Source organism: Solanum pennellii, chromosome 9, assembly GCF_001406875.1.
Source record: "Solanum pennellii chromosome 9, SPENNV200".
Lineage (NCBI taxonomy): Eukaryota > Viridiplantae > Streptophyta > Magnoliopsida > Solanales > Solanaceae > Solanum > Solanum pennellii.
This window is the reverse complement of record NC_028645.1, coordinates 14,929,926-14,939,678: the sequence shown is the minus strand read 5'-3', so window position 1 is coordinate 14,939,678 and position 9,753 is coordinate 14,929,926. Positions and strand designations below refer to the sequence as shown.

At 33.0% G+C, this 9,753-nt stretch overlaps 1 protein-coding gene across 1 annotated transcript; it reads left to right on the top strand.

Moving 5' to 3' along the window:
- The first annotated feature begins 764 nt into the window (after positions 1-764).
- On the top strand, positions 765-2,583 carry LOC107029497 (WRKY DNA-binding transcription factor 70-like). Its single transcript, XM_015230926.2, has 3 exons — positions 765-1,089; positions 1,666-1,770; positions 1,888-2,583. Exons 1-3 carry the CDS (start codon positions 806-808, stop codon positions 2,372-2,374), a joined length of 876 nt encoding a protein of 291 aa, XP_015086412.1. The 5' UTR covers positions 765-805; the 3' UTR covers positions 2,375-2,583.
- Positions 2,584-9,753: the final 7,170 nt, after the last annotated feature.

The window sequence follows — 9,753 nt, the reverse complement described above, 5'->3', positions numbered from 1 at the left end:
ATTAAGGGCCCGTTTGGATGGGCTTAATAAAAGCAGCTTTAAAAAAGTACTTTTGAAAGTGCTGAAACTTATTTTTAAAATAAGCAGTTATGTGTTTGGATAAAAGTGCTGAAGTTGCTATGCCAAACGTGAAAAGGGAGAAATGGAAGAAAGAGATGTTAGGGTTATGTGGGTAATTTGGATATTGTATAAAAATATTAAGGGCAAAAAGATAAAAATATGGTCAACTTAAAACAGCTTATAAGCTAAAAAAAAAAAGCACCCCTACCCCAGCTTTTAACTTTTGGCTTAAAATAAGTTTTTTTTAACTTAAAACAAGTTATTTTGAGTCTTGCCAAACAGCTGAATAAGTCAAAAATCAGCTTTTAAGTCAGTTTGACCAGCTTTTAAGCTGAGCCAAACAGGCTCTAAGTATTGCCAAATAGCTAAATAAGTCAAAAACCAGCTTTTAAGTCATTTTGACCAACTTTTAAGCTGAGCCAAACAGGCTCTCATTCCCATTTATACAATTGTACTTGATCTCATATAAATTTTAACTTTACCATTTCTTTTAATATAATATTTATGCACATCAAAATTGTTCATGAACCTTACCGATAATTGTCATTATCACTTGAGAGGAAAGCAAAAGATTCGACTAGTGCGCGTGGGGGTCATTTTTTCCACAAGCTAAGGTAAAGGAGAATTTTCCTTGTAAGCTTCCATTAATTTACTAAGAATTCACCACTTCCAACTTTTCTTCCATATATATATATATATCCCCTCATCTTTCTTCTTGTTACTAAACAATTATCAAAATACACATATGGATAACTCATCGACTGATCTAAATAGAGCAATCGAAGGTTTAATTCGTGGTCGAGAATTGACTCGACGACTAAAAGAGATTATTAAAAAATCTGGTGGTGAAGTTGAAAACATTATGGCTGAGGATTTAGTTGCCAAAATTCTGGATTCATTTTCTGAGACTCTCTCCGTTATAAACAATTCTGATGTCGTCGTCGCTACGGCGGTTGAGGTCAAGTCGCCGGAAGATTATTCTAGTGGAAGTTGCAAGAGTTCAGATCGAAGAGGATGCTACAAGAGAAGGTGATTCATTAATTTCATTACTTACTAATTTTTCATGGAGGGTATTTTAGTCTTTGTCACGTTTGTGGTCACAAGTTTTGATTGGTAATTGGTTCGTTCTCTTTTAGTTTAATAATTATTGCCAAGTTTGGTTGGTCGTTGATTGGTTATTGACAATTTTGTCCTTCAACAAATGGTTGAAGTACTTTTTTGTTGGTTGGTCCCTACAAAGAATTGGTGATAATTAGATTGATTAAGATTTGTTCATACTGAATTCATGATGAGGGCCTTGGGGTTATCTATTTCTTATATAGTTAATTGTACTACTCATTAAATTACAATAATCATAGAGCTCTTTAGGGTGTGTAAGTACCATTGTGCTTGGTTGGAGTTATTAGGCAGACCTAAGATTATATTTATCTCATCATTTTTACGTTAGTGATGAAGTAAGTATATGGTGAAATAACTTAGTCAAGATAACTCTTTTCGAGATAAATAATTTTAGGATAATTCGCTTCCAATTAAACGACCCCTAAAATAATTAACTTGTGCTCTTTTAGAAACAATTTTCTGATAGATGTTTTGGAAAATATACAGGAAAACTTCAGAATCAGACATTAAGGAATCCTCAGATTTGGTGGATGATGGTCATGCTTGGAGAAAATATGGACAAAAACAGATCCTTAATTCCACTTATCCAAGGTTTCAAATTTTTAATAATGATAGAGTAGATGTGATAGATGTACAGTTAATCCATATATTTTATATTTGTTTTTATATCTATTTATAATAATTATAATAAAATGAATATGTATGCAGGCACTACTTTAGGTGCACACATAAATATGATCAGAAATGTCAAGCAAGCAAACAAGTACAGAAAATCCAAGACAACCCACAAAGATTTAGAACAACATACTATGGACATCACACTTGCAAAGCTTTTCCTAGAGTTTCACAAATAATATTGGATTCTCCAATGGATGGAAATTCTAATTATATTAGTTTTGATCAAAATCATACATTTCCATCAATAAAACAGGAAACAAAGGAGGAAGCAGTTTTCAGATTCTATCCTAAAATTGAAGATCAAATTCAATCATCAAGCTCTGATTATTTTCTTCCCAATGATCATGATCATGATCATCTCACTCCAGCAACATTTGAAGCCTCCGGCAGCCGTATGACCTCGCCCGATGTTATGTCATCTGGGGTTTACTCTTCTTGTACTACTACTAGCAACAATGATAATCTTGAGATAGATATAGATTTTGAGGAGGATCTTTGGAACTTTGATCAAGTGTAGTGTAGGTAGCTTGATAGAGATGGTGTACAAATTTTGTATTATTTTGACTTGGAGTTTGCATTAAAGCATTTTTAGGTTTGGTATCAAAGTATAAATTTGACTTCCACATTTTATTATTAGGTAATGATGGTAGCCTACTATTGTTGTCTTTTGTTTTGTCCCTATAAAGTTTAAATTAAATAGGTATATGTTAATGTTAGGATATACTATTAATTATGCGTTTTTGCGATAGTATTAATATTGAACAATTGTTTATTTGTTTATTCAATTCAATAATGTGTTACATTAAATAGATCAATTGTCATATATGTGTTCTTAACTTATACAGTAGATGATTTGGTGTATAGAGTTTAAGCTTATACAAAGCAGATTAAATCATCGATTCTTATAAGTTAAAATTTATAGTTCACAATCATAGATGAAAATTTGGACAAAACCATTAAAAAGATTATAGCACGAGATTAAATGTAATTTATCTTGATTATGAGAATGACATAGTTCTAACTTCTCGTGCTAGTGCATTTTGGTATGTATTGAACGGGACCAAGCAGAGATAGTTGTTGTAGACTGACTAATAAAAAAAACATATTCACTAAACTATTAAATGTAATTATATTCTTAATCTTGATATAACGATTATGATCTGTATATATATATTATCACTTTGATTTATTAAAAGTGAGATTCTGAGATGAGTCAATATGCCTGATAGATTGGATGATAATAATATATATTGGTGAAATAATCAGTTAGTTGATGGAATCCATGTCTCATTATAGATATTGATGATACACCTTTTATGAGAAGCTTACAAGTTTTCATGTGTAAACCCGACCGGTAAATTTATGAATCTGACACATGAAATAAATTAAGTATTGCTCTAAAAAAAGTTAATCATTGAATTAAATTAATCAGTAATTTAATTTATTTATTAGTATCGGTAATCTTAACATGGATGATTATACAAGTTTTTAATGGTGAATATCTAAATAAATAGAGAGTGCAATTACGAATTTTTAGTGGAATGATTTGTAATTTATTATGGTATGAATAATTCAAATTAATTATTTAGAATTATTACCATAATAGGGAGCCTCAGTAATTAAATTCTGTGGTCCCTCCAGTGCCCAATTTAACTAGAACTCAGAATCTTATTTTCTAGTAGAAGATGGAAAAGTGGCGTATTTTTTTCTTCGAAGAAGAACATGTGTTTCAAGTTTTCTTGAAGAAAAAGGATTTGCTTTTCTTCTCCTCTTTGAACTAGGAAGACATCTCTATAAATAGGGATTCTTCTAACCTAGAAAAGGAACTCAGTATTCTATACAATACTATATTGAATATTTGACGATACATTCTGTACCTTGCTAAAAAACCGATCCTTGTTTACCAACCACACATTGTCTAACCAAATCCAATTCTCTCTCGATACGTTCCTCAAAAAATCCGATTGCCCACCCAAGTATTGAGAGAGTTCAATTGTTAATTGGGATCAATGTAGAAGACTGTAGAGCTGAAGTTGGATTTGCTTCAAGATATCTGCACACGCTTCAAGAGGTAATTCTGAGTTAATTTTCAGCATACTTTGTATGTGATGGCTTATTGTGATTGTTGTTTATATTCATGCGAGATGTATGATTTTGGAATGCTTCAGCTGTGTATGCTATTTTCTAACAATTGATATCAGAGCCACACTTGCATCTTTATAGACAATATAAAAATATACGTATGTGCATCTTATGCGTGATAATATTTTTTTGAAAAGATTTAACGGTTGCATCTAAGTCATGCGTGAAAGGATATCAAGGAATGAATTTTTGTTTGTGCTTGTTTCCACGTTCCCTACTGTGATTCCTTCTAAAAGGTGCTCTTTAGTTGATGAACTATTAAAAAAAAATAAATTTTGGGATACATGTGGCGGCTAAGCCACAGATCAACAAGCCTATATTTTTTGTTTTATCTAAAAAATATATCAATGTTGAGCATATTCTTTTAACACTTATGATTAAAAAAATTAATAATAATAATAATTGGAATTTATTTCTCAAACTAAGTTGCTGGTTGTTTTCTTGTGTTAATGGAAATCAAGTGAATAATAATTAATACAAGTAATATATATATGCTTAGTGGAGCTTAAAAGTTGAGTGGATTATTTGTGTTAAGGCGACATTGAACAAGATGCACTGGAATATTGTTTATGCAATATGAATCGAATGAAATATTGAATGAATTGAACTAGTCATGTCTATGTTTTATTTTTCTGGATTTTTTTTTGTATAAATTGAAAAAGAAAATATAAAATGTGATGAAAGCTCTTTCCAATATTTACCAAGATTAAATAGTAATGAAGTATTAAGTTTATGTGTTGGCTTAGACCTTCCTCCCCATCGGATGAATTTAATACAAGTCACTACGTATTTAATCACTAGTTTGATAATTTGTATTAACTCTCCTAAACTGAGTAATATATAATTAGATCAATGTAACTAGAGGATATTCACTTGACTTAAACTAACAGTAGACTCTCCAACTGAGTTAGCTCTGGATTAATTTATGGAGTGAATATTCGGTCATTATATATGTATATTGTATGAGTAGTCCTCCAATCCCATCGACTGACTATTCAAGATGCATGAATATATATGTATATGATGAGTTTGAATGTAAATATTCAATGTTATATGACTGTTTGATTGATCTATTGTAACTATTTCTTAAATCTCAGATTCAACATGTCTCCTTTTAATTCCATTAGTGCTATTTTGGGTCAAAACAAACTAGAGGGTTCTAACTATATTGACTGAAGGAGAAATCTCGACATTGTGTTAACTGCTGAAGAATATAAGTTTGTGCTTCATGAGGAATGTCCATTGAAACCAAATGATCAGTCTAGTGATGAGGATAAGTTAGCTTATAAGAAATGGCGCAAAGCAGATGAGATGGCGCAATGTTACATTATGGCTTCAATGTCAAATGTTTTGCAACATCAACATCAAGCTATGTTCTCTACTTTTGAAATTCTGGAGAATCTCTAATAAATGTTTGGAGACCAGGGTCGATCAGCTAAGCAGACTTCCATGAGAACTCTCATGAACACTAAGATGGTTAAAGGCACTCCTTTAAGAGACCATGTTCTGAAGATGATAGGTCTTCTGAATGAACTAGAGGTCTTGGGGGCTGAAATTGACAATGACTCCCAAGTTAGAGATGATATTGCAGTCTCTACCTGACAGTTTTTAACAGTTTTGCCTAAATTATAATATGAATACGATGAGTCTATCTTTGGCACAATTGTTGAATGAACTGCAGGTGGCAGAGACTCTTTTCAAAAAACATGCACCATCAATGAAACCACAAGGTGGACCAAAGAAGAAAAAGGCTCACAAAGCTAAGGCAATTGCACCTCCAACTGGGGGAGTGAAAAAGTCTAATGGTAAGTGTTTTCATAGCAAGATGTCAGGCCATTGGAAGGCATATTGTCCAAATTTCTTAGCCAAGAAGAAAAACAAACCAGGTAACTCACTCTCACTTGTCGTTGAAACATTTTTAGCGGCTGTTTCTACCACTTCATAGTGTGTAGATTCAGGAGCCACTGATCATATCCGCATTACTTTGCAAGGGTTTCAAGAAACGCGCAAGCTGATTGGAAGTGAAGTTAGCGTTTTTCAAGCGAATGACTCAGCAGCTCCAGTTTTAGCATTAGGAAATATTACTTTTTCGTTTGATAGTGGTAGAGTTTTAATTTTAAAAGACATTCTATATGAACCTTCTGCTAGAAGAAATTTAATTTTGGTTTTTAAACTTTTGAGAGATGGTTATGATGTTAGTTTTTCTGATAACGGTTGTGTTATTCACTATAATAAGCATCTTGTCTCTACTTGTACATTGATTGATGGTCTTTTTATTATTAATATCTCTCCTGAATTACAACAAACCATAGAACTGAAGAATGTTAACCTTTCAAGTAAAAGAAAACGTTATTCTGATTTTAATGAGACTTATCTATGGCACTTGCGTCTATGTCATATGAATCTAGATAGGATTTCAAGGTTGGTTCGAGATGGACCTTTAGGTACATTAAAAGTGGAGGCACTACCAACATGTAAATCTTGTTAGAAGGAAAAATGACTAAAAGACCTTTCCCCTCAAAAGGAAATAGAGTTAATGATAAACTAGAGTTAATTCATTCTGAGTTGTGTGGCCCAATGAACATTCAAGCGAGAGGTGGGTATGAGTACTTCGTGACTTTCATTGATGACTGCTCAAAATATGGATATATATATATATTTGTTGCGTCGTAAGTCTGAATGCTTTGAGAAATTCAAAGAGTTTAAAGCTGAAACAGAGAAACGACATGGAATATATATCAAGTCATTGCGATTTGATCGTGGTGGTGAATACCTCTCTAATGAGTTTATTAGTTACTTATCAGAACAAGGAATTACATCTCAAATGTCTTCACCTGGAACGCCACAACAAAATGGTGTAGCAGAAAGAAGAAATAGAACTCTTTTAGAAATGGTTAGATCGATGATGAGTTATTCTGATTGCCTTACTCGTTTCGGGGATATGTCTTAGAAACTGCAAATTACATTCTGAACTTACTTCCTTCTAAATAAGTTCCTTTGACACCCATTGAACTGTGGACTGGGCACAAACTTAGTTTGAAACATATTCGGGTTTGGGGATGTCCAGCACATGTATTGAAAGGAAAGACAGAAAAATTGGAACCTAAAACAGAAGTATGTATTTTTATTGGATACCCTATAGGAATGAAAGGTGCTATGTTTTATAATCCTAAATAAAAGAAGGTCATTGTGACTACCAATGCCAAGTTTCAAGAAACAGATTTTTTAACAAACCTTATTCCTAGAAGTAAACTAGTTTTATAGGAATTGAGCAAAGAGATAACAAATCAATCTAGTGAAAATAATGAAAACCAAATTCAGACCCCACATGTTAGAGTCAACATACCATAGCATTATAATAGTGGGAGAGATGTTAACATACATAAAATTCCACAAGTACAAGATCTTGAAAATTCATTGTATCAAGATAGAGGGAGTAATAATGAGCAAATTGTATTAGAGAAAGACGTTGTTGATATCTCTGCACCGCAAGGTACTGAGATAACATGAAAACTCAAGATTCTTAAAATGATGTGGTTCCACCACAATGATGCAAATCTCTCTGAACCTACCCCTGCAACTGTAGTGTCTCGTCATAGTGGGAGAGTGATAATAAAACCACTTCGGTACGCACTCTTGGGAGAGTCTTTTGACAGAATCCCTGAAGAGTCGAATACCGAACCTGTGAATTACAATGAAGCACTACAGGATAAAAATGCAGAAAAATGGATTGTTGCCATGAAATCATAAATGAAGTCTATTTACTCTAACAAAGTCTGGGATCTTGTAGAACCACCTGTAGATGGAGTCAAACCCATTGGATGCAAGTGGATATATAAGAAAAAGAGAGGAGTAGATGGACAAGTGCAAACTTACAAAGCTAGACTTGTTGCAAAAGGGTTTACTCAGAAAGAATGGATTGATTATGAGGAAACTTTTTCGCTAGTAGTCATGTTTAAGTCTATTAGAATTATCTTATCCATTGCTTCTTATTATGATTATGAAATTTGGCAAATGGATGTCAAGACAACTTTCCTTAATATAATTCTTGATGAAAGCATATTTATGCGACAACCAGACAGTTTCATAGAAAAAGGAAATGAACACATGTTGTGCAAGCTTAAAAGATCTATTTATGGATTAAAGCAAGCTTCTAGGGCATGGAACACTTGCTTCGACAATGCAGTCAAGTCTTTTGATTTTGAGAAATGTCTTGATGAGTCTTGTGAGTACAAAAAATGGAATGGGCATAAAGTGGTGTTTTTGGTATTATATGTAGATGATATCTTGCTCATAGGAAATAATGTGGGCTTGATGAATTCAGTTAAGGAATGGTTTTCCACAAACTTTAATATGAAGGATTTTGGAGAAGCTACTCACATCCTTGGGATCAAGGTTCTACGTGATCGCAAGAAAATGATGTTAGGTTTATCTCAAGATCTTTATATTGATACAATTCATACCAAGTTTAGCATGCACGATTCCAAGAAAGGATTTCTTTATTTCAGACATGGAATTTCTTTATCTAAGGATCAATGTCCTAAGTCAGATGAGGAAACAGAAACCATGAAGACAGTTCCTTATGCATCAACGGTAGGAAGTCTCATGTATGCCATGTTATGCACTAGACCTGACATTTGTTTTGCCGTAGGCATGGTTAGCAGATATCAGTCTAATCCTGGATGAGAACATTGGACAACAGTTAAGCATATAATCAAGTACCTGAAAAGGACTAGGGATTACATGTTAGTCTATCATTCGGATGATTTGGTCCCCATAGGGTACACGGACTCAAATTTCCAGTCTAAAATGGACTCTAGAAAGTCGACCTAAGGAAATGTGTTTACTTTGGGAGGTGGAGACATTGTTTGGAGAAGCATAAAACAAACATGTGTTGCTGATTCTACCATGGAAGCCGAATATGCAGCAGCCTCTGAGGTAGCTAAGGAGGCAGTGTGGCTAAGAAACTTTTTGAAAGACATGGCGGTTGTTCCTGCAATAAAAATACCACTTATAATGTTTTGTGATAATAGTGGAGCGGTTGCAAATTCAAAGGAACTACGAAGTCATAAGAAGGCAAAACACATCGAGCGAAAATACAATTTGATTCGAGACCTAGTACAAAAAGGGGATGTGATAGTGATGAAGATTGCATCAGAGAACAACCTTGTAGACCCTTTCACAAAAGTCTTTTAATAGACATGTTGAAGGAACGGGAGTTAGAGTTGTAGGTGCATGGTTATGAGTCTAAGTGGAAGATTGTTAGGATATACTATTAACCATGCGTTTTGCGATAGTATTAATATTAAACAATTGTTTATTCGTTTATTCAATTCAATTAAGTGTTACATTAAATAGATCAATTGTCATTTATGTGTCCTTAACTTATATAGTAGATGACTTGGTGTATAGAGTTTAAGCTTATACACATAAGATTAAATTATCGGTTCTTATAATTTAAAATTTATAGTTCACAATCATAGATGGAAATTTGGACAAAACCATTAGAAAGATTGTAGCACGAGATTAAATGTAATTTATCTTGATTATGAGAATGACATAGTTCTAACTTCTCGTGCTAGTGCATTTTGGTATGTATTGAATGAGACCAAGAAGAGAGTTGTCTTAGACTGACTAATAAAAACATATTCTCTAAACTATTAAATGTAATTATATTCTTAATCTTGATATAACGATTATGATCTATATATATTAATTGTCATTTTGATTTATTAAAAGGTGAGATTATGAGAT

Coding starts and splice junctions, on each gene's coding strand:
- LOC107029497 (XM_015230926.2), top strand. CDS start 806: ATGGATAACTCATCGACTGATCTAAATAGAGCAATCGAAGGTTTAATT. Junction 1,090..1,665: donor AGAGGATGCTACAAGAGAAG/GTGATTCATTAA, acceptor GAAAATATACAG/GAAAACTTCAGAATCAGACA. Junction 1,771..1,887: donor CTTAATTCCACTTATCCAAG/GTTTCAAATTTT, acceptor ATATGTATGCAG/GCACTACTTTAGGTGCACAC.